This window comes from Nomascus leucogenys, chromosome 17 (genome assembly GCF_006542625.1).
Source record: "Nomascus leucogenys isolate Asia chromosome 17, Asia_NLE_v1, whole genome shotgun sequence".
NCBI classification, from domain to species: Eukaryota; Metazoa; Chordata; class Mammalia; order Primates; family Hylobatidae; genus Nomascus; species Nomascus leucogenys.
Window position 1 is genome coordinate 78,487,597 of NC_044397.1, and position 19,073 is coordinate 78,506,669.

General features: G+C 35.3%; 1 protein-coding gene across 2 annotated transcripts in view; it reads left to right on the forward strand.

Annotated features, from left to right (window-relative positions):
* The window catches only part of SKAP2 (src kinase associated phosphoprotein 2), a 200,400-nt gene extending 190,805 nt beyond the window's left edge, over window positions 1-9,595 (forward strand). The window contains exons 12-14 of one of the 2 annotated variants that reach the window (XR_004026389.1): window positions 6,487-6,588; window positions 7,021-7,083; window positions 8,089-9,595. Coding sequence is in view for 1 of the 2 variants with exons in the window: in XM_030796056.1 (XP_030651916.1) it covers window positions 6,487-6,579 (93 nt within the window). In the remaining variant the exon portion in view is untranslated. Of the gene's footprint in view, window positions 1-6,486; window positions 6,589-7,020 lie in introns of both variants that reach the window. The other variant, XM_030796056.1, reaches the window with a different exon arrangement.
* The last annotated feature ends 9,478 nt before the right edge of the window (window positions 9,596-19,073 follow it).

Genomic DNA, 19,073 nt, shown 5'->3' on the forward strand with positions numbered 1-19,073 from the left:
TCTAGAATCTGCCCTGAACAACTTTATATAAATAAGTGCATAAGTGGCAGGTATTGGCCTCAACAAAAACTTTTCATAGTAAATATAATAAAAGATTTTATAAAGGGAATTCTGTGAGGGTCCAAATGTATAATAATTAGACTTACTGATATATGTTAAGTACCTAAGTGCACTATTGTAGAGTCTCAATGAAGAATATAAATATAAACAAAAAAATCATCCCTAAAGAAACTTTGGGATCGCCCAAAGTCACAAAGCTAGTTAGCAACAGAGCTAGGATGAGACTCTGTATCTTCTGAGAAGATAAGAAGGAGCTGAAAAAACCAGGAGATTTTCCATTCTACCTGTCATACTATTTTTTGCCTTTGCAAAATTCTGTCTTAACTTCTTTCAGTGCTTACAAGTAAGTTAAACTGAATTCATTTTTTCCAAGAACTGGAATTAGTTGGTCCCTGTTCCAATGTGGACAAATACCTTCTTTCTGCACATGGGATTTAAGCTTTTTAGACAAGGCACATCCCATGTAGTGCATTTGAAAACATGGTGGCAACAGCCTGCCACAGGTGGGAACAGCATGCTCCTTCAGATCGCCCACTCAGCTACATGTGAATGCTTCAGAACAAATGCTTGTCTCGTCACTACTACAATTCTTTAACTATGTCTAATATACACAAAAGAAAATATATTACTATTGGAAATTACATTTCTTAAGAAAATATTTAGGATAGTCCACTGGTGCATCATCCAAAATGAAGACTTAGTCTATTTAATCATCCAGTACCTATTTATGGAACATCTTTTGTATCTCCTGCAGTGGGAGGCATACAGATTAAGTGTAAGTCCTTCCTCTGATCTTAATGAGTTTGTACTTTATTTTAGTTGAAGGAATAAAACTAATGTACGTAAAATCTACTGAGGAATAAATGCTTAGCTTGAAATGAGAGATATAAATATGGATTAGCTAATTCAGAGAAAAATTCATGACAACTGAGTAACTTGAGTCAGGTCTTAGTCATTGGACAGGATTTGGCTGAGGGAGAGGAGATGTCTCTGGGAAGGGAGTACTACATACAGAGGTAGAGTGAGTGTAGTGCAGAAGGTTGTACTGTGCCAGCTAGAACAGTGACAGGAAAAGGTTGCCAGCAGGGTGGGAACAAGCTAAAGTCTATAGTTAATGCAGTGGAGAGTTAGTATAAGTTCTTGAGCAGCAGGGTAAACTAATGAAAAGAGTTCCTGGGAAGAACAGAGAGGCACCACTGATAATGCAGTAATCCAGGGCAAGGTGATGAAGCCCTGAATTAGTGGTGCCAGTGAGAATAAAGTGGAATAGGTGAACCTGAGAACAGTTAATAGAGTCATATAAGTAAAATACCATACACTGGGCCGGGCGCGGTGGCTCACGCCTGTAATCCCAGCACTTTGGGAGGCCGAGGCGGGCGGATCACGAGGTCAGGAGATCGAGACCATCCTGGCTAACACGGTGAAACCCCATCTCTACTAAAAATACAAAAAATTAGCCGGGCGTGGTGGCGGGCACCTGTAGTTCCAGCTACTCGGGAGGCTGAGGCAGGAGAATGGCGTGAACCCCGGGGGGCGGAGCTTGCAGTGAGCCGACATGGCGCCACTGCACTCCAGCCTGGGTGAAAGAGCGAGACTCCGTCTCCAAAAAAAAAAAAAAAAAAAAAAAAACCATACACTGAATACCAAAGCCACTCTCTACTGAGCATCACATGATCTTCTTTGCCTGTCATTATCTGCGAATCATCAGTCTGAATGTCAGGTTTTACTCTATGGTATTGTAACTGTCGACTTTGTAGAAACTGGAATTAACTATATCATGACTCAGGGATATAAACTAAAAATTTGTTATGAGAATTAAATTCTTACTGTCAGCTTCCTTGTCTTTGTCTCTCTTGCTTTAAAAATGGAGTATACAATGCAAGGAGGAAAAACAGTAATTCTTTGAATTAGAGGAACTCAAAGTCACACCTGCAAAGTAAATTACAAAGTAATGAGACTGATCTCCGTACACCACTAGGGAACTTAGTGTCTTCAATCAGGTTCCTGAATGGTGGTTCTCAAATATCATGGAGGTCCTTAGAGATTGTGTCAGTTTCCTCATTTAACAGGTTAGGAATCTAAGATTCAAGTAGTTAATGTGTAGATAGTAATAGTAAAACACCAAGGTTGTACAGTTCCTGTTGTGCATTTTAAAGATAACCTTTTCAAACGATGGATGTATGAGAAATGAGAGGATTCTTACTAAGTTTCTAATCAGAGTTAATAAAAAAGAGACTCTAAAGAGGTAGCCTTGATGAAAGTATTTATACACTTTAAATAGGTATCTAGTCTTCATAGTATTACAGTGTTTATGAATAAAGATATCACAATGAAGAATACTTGGAAAACAACAGTCAAGTCCATTCGTTCTTAAACTTGCTGTATTTTATGTTTTGTGAATAAAATTACTTTCATTTTCACAAAAGGCTGGTGTGTTTTGAAGCACAGATATATGTTTGGAAAAAGGACACAAATTTTTTTTTAACATTGCAAACACCTGTTGCTTTCAAACACATCGGTAACTAATTTCTGAAAGGGTTAGTACATTATTAAATCTTATTAATGTTTCAGGTTTCTGTTAAGTCAGCATTCTTTTACCATATCATTGGCAGAAAGCGGATTAACGTACTCGATAAATGACAGTCATGGTGCTGAAAAAGATTTAAGTAAATGTTGGGGCCTTATTTAAGTGTAAAATAATTCCAGCAGATAAAGAAGATTTAGTTAATGAGTAAATATTACTATTATGTTGGATAAACTCTCTGTTTCACTTTATCATAACTAGTCCTTTTTCCTGCTTTCTTACCCAGTCACTCTTACTGCTCAGTAAATATTAATTGGGGACTGAAATTTCAACTACAAAATAAAACAAATAAAATGATTATAATGGTATGAAAATTGAAAACATGGGAGTTAGATCACAAGCATTCACTACCGCCTTACTATTATTTTCTCAGATTACTGGGCAAGTTTGGCTTTTTTTTGCTTCTTTGATTGCCACACTACATTTTGCCTTGAAGCCATCCATTTTGCAGATATTGAATTTCTTTTGAGTACTATTTTTATACAATAAGCATCACTACACCTCTGGATCTTGATAGCATTACTGCGGGAGGAGAAAGCAGCTTTGTGTTAGTAATTACCTAACATTGTCAGAAGCTGACTGCAGGCCTCTTTCTAGTGATAACAGAATAACCGCATAATGTAGCTTTATAGCACATGATTAATAGAAAATAATTACACGTCCTACAAAGGGATGCAATATTTCTTATAAATTGACTAGAATGGTTTCCTGTAGATTAAAGGACTCTTCATTATTTTATCAGTCCTCCTGAAGTACAGTCACTTGCCTATGTTAGCATTTCAGTTGATGTTAAGAGCTGAATAGGTGAAGGATACCAGATGGCAGACCTCCTTGTACCTGAGACCTTGTGTTCCATAAAGATTACATGATGCTTCCTAACCTTTCAAAGATTTAGACAACAGCCTGGTATGGATTGTCTATTTTTTGTTTGCTAAGAAGATAAAGTTTGAGAGTTTTCCTTTTTGTTTTTTAAATGATCCACCTGTGACTTTATAGAACAATACTATAATTAGTTTGTGGACTACAAAACAACATTGTATCGGTTGCATTATTTTCCACTGTAAGTAATATATCATTCATAATCACATTTGTTTGGGGGTGGAAAAGAGGAAAGGCAAAGACAGGCAGATTTTCTTTTTCAGAAGGAAACCTTGTATGATCTTGAATGTTCAGGCCAAAGTTTAGAATACTGTACTCCAAGAAGCATTTTCATTCCAATTTATAGGCTGCAAATGGTTTAATTGGGATTCATGTTGCTCAGGAGGCTCATACAGAGGATGGTAATGATAAAAGTAAAAAGCTCCTGTATTTGCAGTCTTGTCAACATACTCTATTGGCTGCAGTGTAAATCCATAAATTTGCCTCCTGTGTTTTTACCTCACTATATTTGATCATAATGCATTAATTTCAAACAGGAATATAATTTGCAATTCTTTACAAATACAAGGTAATATTCTGGTTTTTAGTTTTACCTTTTCTGATTTAAATCTGATATTTTAGAGTATTTTTATGAAGTATATGTTTCCTATGTTTTTCAATTATTTTAAATTAAGTGAAGCATTTAAGATTATTTTAGTCTAAACCTTTTTTCTCCCTAGAGTGTTACTTTTAAGGGATTTGTTTATAGTTGATTAAGCTCCTCCCTGCTGTTTACCACTATGCTTTCTAGTTAATAATCTTCCTGTTCTACCATAGCACAGAATTCTCTCAACTGTGAAGTCTGCCCTTGTTGATGTGATTTCTTGGGAACTAATTTCTTAAATTTGGGTGTGAGTAGCTTTTTGAAAATGATAACATGCCTTTAGTTGATAGCCTAGACTATGACCAAAGTAGAATATTATAAAGTAATAACTTTCTGGCTTGTAATTTGAATCTAAGCATTGACCCCCAGATTGAGGGCCATTCTCTGGAAGCAAGTTTAAGCCAATACTATGTCCTCTCACTGAATGTTTTCTATGTCTGTCATTGGGGAGCAGGGGGCTAGTTCCTTTTCTCCTTCCAAATAATCGGTTTAAAAAATCTTATATTGGCATTGAATAAGAGCTTTAACACTCAGACCTACCCTGTTAATTATCCATTTTGAAATCTTACAGTAGTCTGTGGAACGTTAAGTACGTGTGTTTTGTTAAGCATTAGGCTTTAATTGTATTCATTGCCTTAAAAATAGAAAAGGGCAGTTTTATTAGGTACCTATTAAGATATAATCGTTGCTAATCATGACTTTCAGTAAGTTAGTATTTTCTTCTGATAAATATGTCCTACATAGATTATAGCCATCATTGGGTTCTGGGCATCAGAGTATCCTCGTTGCTTAGACAGTTTCATCCACTAAGTTCACACTATCAGTGAACTTTAAAAGTTTAAAACTTAAAATCTTGAGTTTACTGCCTCACAAGCCAGAGCTGTGCCCTCAATAGAATAACAATAGCAGGAGTGGTCTTTTCTCCCCTCTCCCCCTCCACTTTGTTCTTCCAATAAACCTAATCCTGATACTGCCCACTGTTTGAAAAAGTGCCTATGGATTTTATCCTATAATCTCTGTATTGATAGACTACATATCAATACATACACACTAATGTAATGCTACATTTGTATTAAAGAATTGCATAATTTTCCTTTCTGATGGTCAATAGCATACTAACCAATACAAATGTTAAGTCTGTACTAGTATTAACATTCCCTCCCCACATATAACTCAATATACATATGCACATTTATCTATGACTCAGATGCTGGAAAATCATAACCCATTAAATTACTTTTGGGATTGATTTTAAAAATTTATATGAAAAATTAAATTTGAGCACTACAATGCTTGTGAAGAGTATTGCTTTTGGAAGATATTATTCTTGAAACTTGTAATTCATTTTACTTTGTTTGTATCTCACTACACATAAATAAATTTGAAATAAAAATACATTAGTCAATCTGGCAGACATATGAGACCGGTTATGGAGTACTCACAATGCCTAAAGCAGTGGTGTTTCCGTCAAAGGAGGAAAAAGTGGGAGAAAAGGAGGCATAGGTTTGTTTATCTCAGGTTGCAAAGTAAATGCAAAAGTGACTCATTGACCACTCTGTTTTACAGCTAGATTAATATTTTGCCTTTATAACTTGAGATACTTTTATTTCCTATTGATCTTCCACTATAAGGGTGACTCTAAATTCCTTCTACCTATCTTTTATCTAAGGTAGTTTATGGTCAATAATAAAGGAATAATAAATGCCTTAGGGAAACTATTTTAAAGGAACCTATTTGTGAATTATTTTTTAAGCAGTTTTTTGGTATTATTAGTGTTTCCATATTCTCTAATTTATCTGTTAAACTGTGTATATTAGATTTTCTTAAGAAGGGGCACACCTCTATCAACATTCTAAATCATTTTAGGTCATATAAGTTTAAGAAATAAGTAGTTTATTGTAAAAAAATTATTTTATCCTTGCTAGATGATAAGCTTCTTGAAGGCATATATAATAGCTTAAGGATCCTGGCTTTAACCTTCTATAGCCTCTTACACATAAAAGGTCTCCCCAGGCTCTGTGGAGAGAGAGAGTGTGTCCCTGAGAGAAGGCTTCCTGAGGTAGTTTCATTTTCTAGGTTTTCATCATGAGTGATTGTTTATGTGTTCCGTGCCCAATAATAAACAGGCTTTGTGTTATACCTTAATTTAAATCGTTGCCTAACAGCATTTTTGTCCAGAAACAAAAAGATGAAAATGTTTACATTTGCAGCTCAAGCTCTTAACTTTATAAATAGAAATAACATTTCTAAGAAGTTGCATACCAACGACATTGTACTTACACCAGTCTAAAGGTTAATATTGCACATTGTTTTCAATTAGGAATACAATAGATATGGCTGGTGGGTAGGAGAAATGAAGGGAGCCATTGGCTTGGTGCCTAAAGCCTACATAATGGAGATGTATGATATTTGAGAGTCCTGGGTAAGTACATTTTAATCCAATATTCTGTAATAGCTCATATGTTCTCTTGGTCTCTTCGTTATGAGTCTTTGCCTTTTTAAAAGTCTTTAGAGTTTTCTGATAACACAAAGATTGTGCCCCCAAATCTTTTTTGTTTTGTTTGATCTGGTTTAATTTTTAAAATAAGAATTTTTTAAATAAAAATTTTATGGAATTTACTTTGGAAATGAATAGATTATTTAGAGAAAGTTCCTTTGATAGTAACCAGCTGTTTTCCCAAACTTCCTCCTTTCCAGTAAAATACCACTTTTATGGCCTTTCTGAAGAGTTGAATTGACAAAATGTTGAGTAAAAATACATTTTTCCTTGGCTAAAAGTGTAATTTTTTTAAGCAGGAAAAATCAAGTTTCAATTGAATCAAAAATTAAAATGCAGCTTTCCTTTCTCCTGCAGAAAAGGAAAATTCTTCTGCTTGTCTGCAAATGCTTTGGATTTAGAAGTGTCATGAAAGCACTGGTGACAGCTCCTAACCTCTCCTTGTTTTCTTAAACATTACTTGTCTTTGACTGTTATTTTATGCAGTCGCTCATTAAAATATTCCTCTGATGTGAAATTAAATGAAGGATATTAATGTAAATTAGATGCAACCAGTAAAGTTATACCTGTTGCTGTTTTGCAAAGAAATAATTATAGTTTTTATTTACCCGTTTGATTTGTGTGAAGAATTCATCACTATTTTATACATACCATATAGTCTACTGTAGTATACTAAGCTACTATTGCTACTTCTGGTGTGACTTGTAATGTTTCTTAATCATTGGACATCAATTATTTTTAGAGAGTAATGTATAATTTCATAGCATTTTAAATTTAATGTATCATGCAAGTTTTTTTGGTAGATGCTAAAGAATGTGGTTGTTAAAGAATGCTAAAGAATGTTCAAACTTTGTAGATAACTTTATTGTTATTATTTATTTTCACACATTTAATTCCTATTAAATACAACTACAAGAAAGAAAAAATGATAAAGTTGCAAATGACAGTGTGCTGTCACCTGCAACACAAGTGCACACCAGAAGTATGACTCGTGCAAAGCATTTTACCATACAAATAGCCTGGTGTGATGATGGGCCTGGCAACATTTTCTACTGTACTTTTGTTTAAATTTAATGAAACAAAAAATTCATAAGAAATACCATCCTACCACTAACAAAATGGTATAAAGAATCTCCCAGCCTGGCCAACATGGTGAAACCCCGTCTCTACTAAAAATTAGCCAAGTGTGGTAGTGTGCACCTGTAGTCCCAGCTACTTGGGAGGCCAAGGCATGAGAATTGCTTGAACAAGGGAGGCAGAGGTTGCAGTGAGCCAAGATCATGCCACTGCACTCCAGCCTGGGCGACAGAGTGAGACTCCATCTCAGAAGAAAAACAGAATCTCAATGTATTCTCAAAGTAAAAAGGCATAACCAAGCACTCTCTTATCTTGCCTTATTGCTATGCCATTTACATCCCACTGCAGAACAACAGATTTGAGGCTTTTCTATATACTTCTCAGAGCACTGAAAAGAAAAGAAGGGTTTGCAGAGGAGAGTGTAGAAATCCCGGTGGTAGCATGATCCAACAGGTGAGTAGAAAGGTAGTGTTAGCCTGACATTAGAGTTATACTCTGTGATGCATGAGCAAGATTTTTAGAATCATATAATTACCTTTTCATGTATATTTGAAATCAGAGGTGTTTAAAATGCCTATGAGATACCAATGTAGCCTTAACATATGTCAAAATGCATTGCTGGTTAGATAATTATTAGGACTACACATAAACTCCTAATATTGAATCATTACTTATCAGGTATTATCTTTATGGAACTTTTCAATATCTTTGCTTTATAAAGATTCTAAACATGCATCTGAACTGGTAATATTAAAATCTCCATTATTTGTGTAAAACTGTTTATAAGCAGTGTTTGAGAGGGTCTGTTTTACCATTATCCCCTCAATATCATGATCATCCAATATCAAATGTTAAAAAAAAAAAAGAAATTTGACTTTAGGGATTGTGAGTAAACAAGTTTATATAGAGAGACATTGTGAAGTTAAAGTTTTCAGAAATTACATTTGTGCAGTTCTTACCTTTTCCTCATATAGTGTCACTGAAATAGACTGAAATCATCTTGGCAAAAGTTAGACAACCAAAGACGACTTTAGTGGACTGGTTTTCAAAACTTGAGCAGCTGAAAAGCACAAGCCGTTGTTTCCAATGACAATGTAGCCTTTGTGGATTTTGGGTTTGTGCTTTGAGTTGAAAAGAAGTTTTTAGTCCTAGGCCAGTAGATGGCAGCAGCTTTTCATTGCAGACAAAACCACTTGAAACCCCTCCCCCACGGCACAAACTCGCCCATGATGGAAAGCATTTAGATTTCTGCCTCCTTTTACAGTTAATCCAGGAGAGGGAGTCCTTTGCCAACTGATGACCAACAGTTCCAAGCCAGATAGTCTCGTGAACAGTGACGATACAGAAATAAGGTGTTATTTCTGTTCAGAACTCCACCGGCCTTTGTTCTTTTAAAACTTGAATATAGGTGGGAGACATAAGAAAGGAATGAAAAGTCTTAAAACTGGAGTGACAGGACAAATAATCATTACTTTCAATTCATGACTGCTTTATATTCATTTGATGAAATCATTTGTATACAAACCAGGGAGAAAGTTTTCTTTACACCCTTGACAATATATCACATACTCTTCAAGCTCATAATAATATCATTAATATGAATTTAAACAACATGGCTTGTTAGAAAATATGCTAATTGCTATGGTCTCATTATGTTTACTTAGCTTTTATTTGTTTTTCTGTGAACAGAGAGCTAATTTTTTTCAAAGGTGATTGTAAGTCATATTTTATGTAGCATTTTGCTTGATTATTTGCTGTGTACTGAATTTGTACTCTATTGCCATTAGATCTTACAATAATGTTCCACTCTGCAAATTTTTAAGGTTCAAATAAAGTTTAATTGTTTGCAAACTGTTATGATGCTAATAATTCAACAGCCTGCTGTGTTACTAATGAAATTACTTTGTTATGATTAATTTGGAAAATAGTGTGTTGATTGTAGTAATTAAGCACAACAAGGTGAAGTAAATGATTCTAATGCCATCTGGCCGCCAAACTGAATGAAGAAATGAAATAGGGCTGTCATCTGGATTTATTCAAAGAAGTAAGGATAATACAAATGACTTTCATTGCTTTAGGATTTAACGCTTAACACAGCTCACTCAGTTCTATTTTTGCCACTTTGCTGCATATGACACTTTCATAGAAAAAGAAAGTCGTTTAGTCCAGCAATTGTTTTGAATACTTTATTTTATTGTAAGCTGATTATTTTTACTGTGTGCTAATTTAATTACAGATAATTACATAAAGTATTATAGGACCATGGGAAAAAAAATCACTTTTCAACCATGTGTAGGTGAAATCTATATATATGGGGTTTCATCATGTTTTGTTTTGTTTCACTTTTTGCTATCAGTACACAACCACTTTGAATATAGCCTTGTACAAAGAGTAGGGCATCCATTCAAATGTTTCTTAAATATGTACAAAGGCTCACTCTTAGTTCTTATGATTTCTACTTTTTATATAATTTCATGTAATTTCTGCACTCTACTACTTGCTACTCATTCATAGACTGGTACTACCCAGGGTCATAATTTAAAATAGAACTGAGTTAGATATTATGAATTCAGATATGCAGTTCAGCTGTTAGAAGAAAATTAACCCTAATATACATGTTGTTTAAGAGCTTGAACTTCATCAGTGAGACTGAATGAAGCATTGTGAGAATTTTTAAAGTTCTGAATTTCAAATAAATCAGTCATTTGTATTTCATTTGTTGGAGTTATAGACACACACCATATAGAGATCACTTTTGCTTCTCTTGAGTTCAGTAGGTTCATGACTACTGAAAAGCAATCCACATGGTAAAGAAAGAGGTGGTGAAGAGTGGAGATCAAAACATGATCAAGCCATGGAAAACACAGCTTCACTCAAAGGTTGCAAGAATACTTCGTGTGTGTGTGTGTGTGTGTGTGTACACTGTATATATATATAAAATAAAAACATTTGATGAATATGATCTTATCAGTAATATGCTTAGTATTCAAAAATACAGAGAAACAAATAAGTACTACGTTGTTAAAATACTATCATACAAGTTTAATATATATTCAAATGCACAACAATTTATCCTCTGGACTGGGAACAAGAGATTTCTAGACATCTCAGCTTTAGCCAGTTTATTATACACCTACTGCTTTATAGTTGAGTTCTTCCAGAATATGTTAGAACCCTTGATAGCATACTACTTTATGATGAGATAAATACTTTAAAAATTATATGATCACAGTAGCATGGAATGACATTTCATTAATGCTATGTTTGAGGGGCTTTTTCTTATTTCTGCTAGTAGAATCTGTTCTACCATTACTTATACACAAACGTATTATTTATTGCCAGCATGGTACACATTATATGGTATAGATCCAGTAAATATTTGTTAATTAACTGATTTGGCACCCCACAATATCTCAAGACATGAGATTTAAGAAGAAAAGAGCTTGACTAGTAAACCTGGTAGAGAAAATGCCTTTATACAGTTAGTATATCCCATAATACTATCAACAAGTAGATTGGATTTTATTGTTATAACAGAATTGAGTGAGATTGTGAATAATAAGAAAGTTGAGTTGTGGTACACTGTCCTTAGATATTTCCTTCCTTTCTTGTGTTCAGTGTTGTGACCTCAAATAAGGGGCACAGATGCCTCTTTGGGCAGCTTGGGGCAAGTGATCTACTTTCACTTTCCAGTGAAACATCCCCAAATCACTGCTGCCCTGCATTCCACTTGGGTAATATCAGAGAAGCCTTTCCTGCGTCTGATCTTGAAAGCATTCTAGCTGTCGCCTTGGGCAGATCAAAAATTTGTGCAAGTAAGTGGGAAGTTTCACAGTTGCTGCCAAATCTAATCGTAATTTAGCTTTTGTCCTTTTTGTTAACTTTTACTCCTTGTTTATTTAAAGTTGTATGATTATGTTAACTTGAGTGCTTTGAGTCCCCAAGATGAAAGGAACTGTAAATGCAGAAAGTTGCCTTAGTCATACCACTGCTCAGTTTAGGTCTTCAGTGTTGAGAGAGGGGCTGGAAGTTGAGCAAGCCAAAACACTTGAATATGTGCAAAGGTGTGAATATAGAAACTGCTCCCAAAGCCCATCTCTTAAGTACCTTTCTTAATGCTGGAACTTTGGAAGGTGTTTCCCTAGGTTTCTCTCCTCTTTTTTTTTTTTTTTTTTTTTCAGTTTTCTTTTTTGTTATCCATTACTGGGAGAGGCAATATAGCACAGCCCTTGTTTTCTGTTTATTAGCCTCAACTTTCTAATATAAAAATATCACTCCTGCTAGAGTAAAAGCAGGTGCCATTTTGTAGCTTGAACTGCAATTTTCTTCTTGTTTGAGGAAAGTGTCACACAGGTACTCTCAAAGGAGAAAATTAATGACACTAGCGTATGCTGGTTAAAGACAGCTGCTTTCGTGGAAGAGAAAATTCCAACAAATAAGCAGATTCTCATACACTACCCTCCCCTCCCAGCTCCCATGGGAGTCTATTTAGAAAACCTTGTGTTCTTTATCACATCAAATGTGATGATAACAATTTAAGTAAGACTAGTAATAGTAATAGCTAACATTTACTGAGTGTTTACTATTAGTCATGCTGTGCACTTTTCATTCAATTCTTATAACAACCCTATGAAGTAAGTTCTGTTATTCATTACCATTTTCCCGATTAGGAAACAGGCTAAATAATTTGTCCCCAAAGGCTTAGGGTAGTGAGTTACCTAACCAAGCCTCACACCAGCCTCCTTCCCCTGAATTCAACACTATTCTGCTGCACAGTACTGTGATGAATTAAAACCAAATGCATACTTGGATTCTTTGCATATAATTGGCATACAACAAATGCTTGTTGACCACTGATGATGTCACCATTTCGATAAAATAATCTGAAGCATGTGAAAAGAATCATCCAATAATTGACAATTGGATAGCTGAATTTGGCTCACTAGTCAGTAAAGCATACCAGGGTTATCATATCAAATCCAAAGCAGCTGATCCGCAATGGAGAAGAAACTTTTATGCAGGAACACTTGACCTTCCAGTCCAGATGAAAATAGGAAGTCAATCAAAGCAGCAGAGTCCAGAGAGGACAGCAAGCCAAAGTGACCCTTGTCTAAGGACCTTTTCCCATCCTCTCCACCTCCTCCAATGTGAAGCCCAGTAAAGGGACCAGCCAGGGGAGCCTTGAAGAGGACTGCAAATCCAGCTGCTTCTGTCTCAAATAGTTGTTTTTTAGGGGATGGGTTTTAATTGATAGGTTTAAAAAAAGGATTGTTAACAAACTGTACAATCAATAAACTTCATTGTAAAACACGTATAATTTTGTAACTGAGTGATGGCAATGTCTGACCTGACTTTTGCTTGTTGAGATATGAATTTGTTTAAGAAGAATTTTTATTGGAATATCTGATACATAAGTACGTACAAGGTCTTATTCCATGGACACCCAAGTAGTGCCTTGTACTGGACCTCATAAAGACTTGTTGAGTTTTTTGAACAAATCCTTTTTAAATATTTTTGTACTTCAGTGATTGGAGGCTGAGGGGTGGGGAGAGTGAAAAGATTAAGAGATAAGTAAGGACTAACATTCACTATTATGGCTCTGGAATTTAACCAGAGAGGTGGTAAAATTGAGCCCTCTCATAGTCTAAAATACACCCTATAGTACTGACTGTCTTCCAGCCCAAGAGAAAGGGGTGTACCAAAGTTCTATTTTCAAGGGGTATTTCATTCTGTAGAGTTCTTTGAAATGTTTCCATGCCTACTATTCAGAACATCATGCTTCTGAAGGACAAGGAGCGAATGACTGCATTATCCTGATCTCCAGCTGCCCACCAAGTAGATCTCAATGGTGTAAAATAACCTGTCCCATCTAGGATATCCTACTAATTCCTAATTCCCAGGTCAAGCGCTTGTGGTCCGTAGTCTCTGTTGCTCCCTGCTTTCATCTCCTTGCGCCACTTTCCTCCTCCTCCTCAGGCTATTCCAAGGAGCTGGAGTCATATGAGCCATGAGATGTTACAATTCTTATCGCTCTACATAGTTCACAATGTCAAGTGTGCCCTCTGCTTTCTGGGAACCCAGCAGAAAAACAAGTTGTGTAACTGTGTGTTTATCCTGTTATAAGCATCCTGAATTGAAAAACTGAAATGTAGCAGTCTTGTGAATGTGTGTTATCTCTCTGTTGCTTTGCTTCAGTTGGTCAGCATATTTGCTTTATTCTTTATTATCGTCTCAGGGCTTGCTATTTTTCTTCCTATCTAATTAAATGATTCCATTTTGAATAAATTACATTTAAGTGCCATCCTGTGCAAGGGGTATTTCAAACATAGAATTTGACATAGTCTTTCCCAAGTAGATTCATAGTCTAAATAAGATAGGGCATAAACACAAGGAAGGATAAGGACAGCCCCACATAACCTTACCTTGGTACAGTTCTTAGCAGGTTAAGCCACTAGCAGTATCCTAAGACATAAAAGGTTCTCTGATTTTGTGATATCTGAACCTTAGGGATTATCTGGGAAACAAACTGGGAATCTTTTCTTATGTATATATTTTTAAAAATAAACGGGGAGGGAAATGCAAGGGTTTCAGTATTGTTTCAGATAAGAATATTTTTAAAAAATTCTAAAATGCTTGTAGCTACTGAAGTAAGTGTGAGGGGAAGCAAAGAGCTGTGTATATGAATAATGTGAACGTCTTTTACAGAGTTGCTACCAGTTATGGTAACATAACTCTGGAAGCTGAGAGTGACCCCTACCCCTTTAGGAGTAAGGACTCTTTTCTTTCAGTTGGAGACAGAGTTGTACCAGCAGTATTCAGCTGAAGTGAGTAGTAGTAAGAACACTGGAATTGGAGTCAACCAAAATTCTAGTGTCACTCTCTAGTGCCTTGTGCCCTAGAATAAGTTTCCTTCCCTGCGGAATACCAGTGGTGCCTGTTCTCTCTGCCCTGTCAGGACTGTGGTTAGGCTCAAGTGAGATTATGTTTAGAGACTTGAAAAATCAACAATAGTGTCAAACATGGCTTTCCTGCATTTAAAGATAGGAGAACTGAAATGAAACAATGATCAAATAATTTCTCCTTCACACTGAAAGCTAGCAAGGGAAAAAAATGTTGGTACTCAGCATTGGCTGTAATACTACTTGAAATAATTTTAGTGAGCCCTTGGTATTATTATTTATAACAAAAATTGATGCAAATAATCCTAGAGGAGTTTGAGATTTGATTCTCCTTTAATTTTCAATGCATTTTTTGATCAAGTCATTGGCTTCCAAGCTATGGTCAATTTCTGTTAATGGTGATTTTAATCACAGAGATGTTACTTCTGTCTATAAAGTTTCCAAATAAACTTTTCTCATGATATTTAAAACCACCAATCTGCTAATAATAGTCTTTAGGTATATGTTGTTTGTAGTTGGTTGGACTTAGCAGATAATTAATTTTTTTAAACTGACATTCTAAGGAAAATTTTTGTACTGACTTCCTTTGCCCATTATCTAATCCTTTTATGAACTGTTTCTTCCAGATGGGTATCTGTGAATGTTTGTGTGTGAATACACACTTTCTAGTTAAAAAACAACAGATGCACATCTAGGAGTGACACGATTTTATTTTCTCTAATTAGCCTTGTAATATAGCACTAATCTTGGTTTGTAGTTTGTGAAAATATGGGGCTAGAAATGAGGGCAAACCAGAACCTCATTACATGTAACCTTAATGCTTTTACTGTTATAACTTTAGGGAAAGCTAATAAAAGATGCAAAGGACTCTTAAATAATTTAAATTATCTAAAAAATTGAGCATATTCCTTCAAATAATAATGGCTTTCATGATCTGATTTTTTAAAAATTCATTTTTCATGTGAATTACTTAGAAGACATCAAAGTAAGTTTGAGTTTATTTAAGATTATTAAGTATATTTGTTATGCAGAGTCGCTGAAGATTCCATTTTCTAGTCTAGCAATTGTAATCTGTAGCGTGATGTAGTACATAATTCTGGTAACATCGGATGATGTCATGATAGTAGAGTTAATTCTTAGCACTTCTCTTTAAAATGGTGCTTTGTGATGTGATTCCTTGATTATTTTGAACCATTAATCAATTCTATCAGCTTAAAAAATAGACACATTGTGTACCTGTTATTACTGCTTTCTAAAATCAAAGCTTCTCTTACCATCTTAACCTTACCAATTGAAGCTGGGAAACTATTACTTTTATAATGTATTTATATTATTATCATTCCATACTCTTTGATAAAGGAAAACAATGGGACTATACTAAATTGTGGCAACTGTGATTAAAGATAAGTCTGTTTTCTAAACTTTTCCTAAGTGATTATACTAGAGAATTTCAAGCTATAATTATGAAATTCTCCTTTGCTTCTCCTAAAGCTATGATCTATAGCAATAAATACTCTGTATTGATACTACTTAATTCTAATGGATGTATACTGAGGCTGGAAACATATTGTAGCTTAGCATTTAGTGCCTTAATTTTTAAACAGTTTTGAAATTTTAAAAATTGATATAATTGCCTGAATATTCTGTTATTGGACCCGTTTCATGCTAGAAGATTATTCTCATTTCACATCTTTCCTAAAGATTATTTTGTTCACAATGTATTTTTACTGACACTTCATTGCTATTTTTGCATAACTGAAAATCTGTCATTTTCATTTTAGCTCAGTTTGGAAACATGAAAACCATATCAGAGCAGCATATTAAAGATTAGTATAGAAACACAAAAAATGAAAGAGCCACATAGAGATAAATTTAGTCAAATTATTCAAGTGTGCCATTTTAATCCATTAATCTGGTTTGAGGCTGCTTAAGAGAAATATTTCTCTCTGAATGAGTTTTTTCTCTTAAAAAAAATGTTGAGAAGAGAAGCATCTCATCTAAAACAATTACCATGGGATTTTTTGTTTTTTGAAGAAAAGGGTAAAGCAAGAGCCGCCCTAATACTCTGCCATAATTTATTCTTAGTCAAAAACAGATTACCATTTACACATTAGGTATTAAAAGCTAGTTATAGTGATTAAAGGGTTGTCTTTCTAATGTTGTGTATTAAGATATCCAATACAACATTTATTTTCAAGCTATTTTGGGGCCACAAGGGAAGTTGTTTTTCTTATGAAGGGAATTCCGTATTTTACTTCATTATTTATAAATATATATATGTATTTAAAACTATACACACACACATATAACTAGAAAGGGGAGAATGGGAGCTGGTTGTTTCTTTGAATCCTAATACAGTATGTCTTCTTAATGAACCTGCCGCATTGCCCAGAAAACAGCTCCCTGCAAATAAACATGCTAGAAGTGATTTAGCCACAATGTCCAGATTGTGTAAACATCTAATTATTACAATAAAATTGTCAATAAATTTACATTACTGCTCTCTTTTCAAAACATTAACCAACTTTTTCTTCACTTGATAAAAGGGCATAAATTGTATTTTTATGTGTTGGTGTTTTTGTTTTCATTACACTTCTTGCTGCACTCTAGACAAAAGACCTCAAGCCTTAATGCCCTGAGTTATTCCTGGATGAAGAAAACTCCTACAGTTGTTTATTAATGTAATGTGCTGTGTTCCTTTCACAGTGAGATGGACATGGAGCCCTCACAATCTGATCTTTAGTCACGGCATTTTTTAAAAAGCCATAAAGCCAGTAGGATTGTAGTCACTGCAGCTTTAAGAGAGACACAAAGCATTAAGGCCCTTATAATCCACTATTAGAATGGGAATTTAAGTTACATTAGAAGCAAAAGATAAAATGGCAAAATGCAGTAATTTCCTTTAATAAAGATTATGTCCAGTTTTCAGAATTATGATATCATGTTGAACATAATTGTGGAATAAGCCCCCGCCCCACCAACACACGTATTTCTTATATAACTGGTACATTAACATTAGAAAAGCAGAGTGATATTGAATTCTAATGAGGTCTGGCCTATATGCTCTGCTAGGAGAAGAATGACGATAATTCATTTGTATTCTACAAAGCACTTGGAAATCCACGCGCATCCCTGTGGCTTCAGCACGTGGTGCTGATCATCTGTTCCTACTTGGAGTTGGTGGGGGGGGGTGGGGGGGTGGGTATTCATTGCTTTGAACAGCATCTGAGCTGGGGAAAATAGTTAACCACTTTCTTGCTAGCTGTTGTTTCCTAATGACTATTTAATATGGTTGCTGTATCTATACATTTGCATTACCTATTCTCTTCAAGGATCTTAAAAATTGTGATGCCTGTGTTGGTGACAGTGCACCTCTGTAGAAGCCAAACAAAGAAAACGAAGTGAAATTCAGTAGGGGAAATGTGTTTTCACCATCCTCAGTAAACATGTCGGTTTTAAGTAAACAATCAGATGACAGTGAGGTATTCGTTCATTAAAAAAAAAAAATCTGAAAAATGCTCCATTTGATCTGATACTGGCTGTTCAGGAAAAACTGCATTCATTTGTGAGTCTTGCTGACATTCTGAGAAAACAGCCCATTTTGGAAACTTATATTTAGTAAAACCAAGGAATGAAAGATTTTAGCAAATTGCCACGTAAAATGATCTGCACAAAAAGGCACTGGGGAAGTGAGCTAAGGCCTGTGCCAAACAGATGGCACCCCCTGCTGTGTTTTTGATTGAAAAAGAAAGGTAACATTTGCAGCCACGTCAAAGAGACAGTGATCAGCTAAACAAATTGGTCTCCAAAGTACCCCATCGCTGGAGCAAACCCCGCTGCAGGGTACAAGCGAGGCTGTATTTCAAAATAATGCTATGTTTGCGTCTTTCCTAAGTGAGGGGATATGTCCCCTTTTCATGCTGCAAAGAGAAGATGAGGTCTTTGTTGAAGTCGACTGCAGTACTATCTGCAGAATAAGCAACAGACCTCAGTAGCACAATTACCCGTTTTCTCTGATCACTGCCAAATGCCTACAAATAATATTTGGGAAGACCGCAATAGCTTCTTATATATTGTTCACTTTCCTGTGTCAGGTCTCCAGAGCTTACAGAGAGGAAATTGGTATGCAGCATACAAACAAAAACAACACCAAATCATGACAAAGGCACAGTCTGAGGAGGAGAAAGAAAGAGGAGATGAGGAAAAACTCTCCTTGCACTTGAATTCAATTGCAAAATACAAACATCAAAAATGGCAAAGTGTGTGTCAGTGCGTAAGTTGGGGGGGGGAGATTTTTTTTTTCTTTGGCTCATCTCAGCTGGCAGCCTTATTCCGCTTCAGTAAAGACAAGGTACAGAAATGTCCTTTGGGTGACATTCAAAACTCGATATAAATCCTCTGCTTTATGAGACTGCAGTGCAATAAATTACTTAG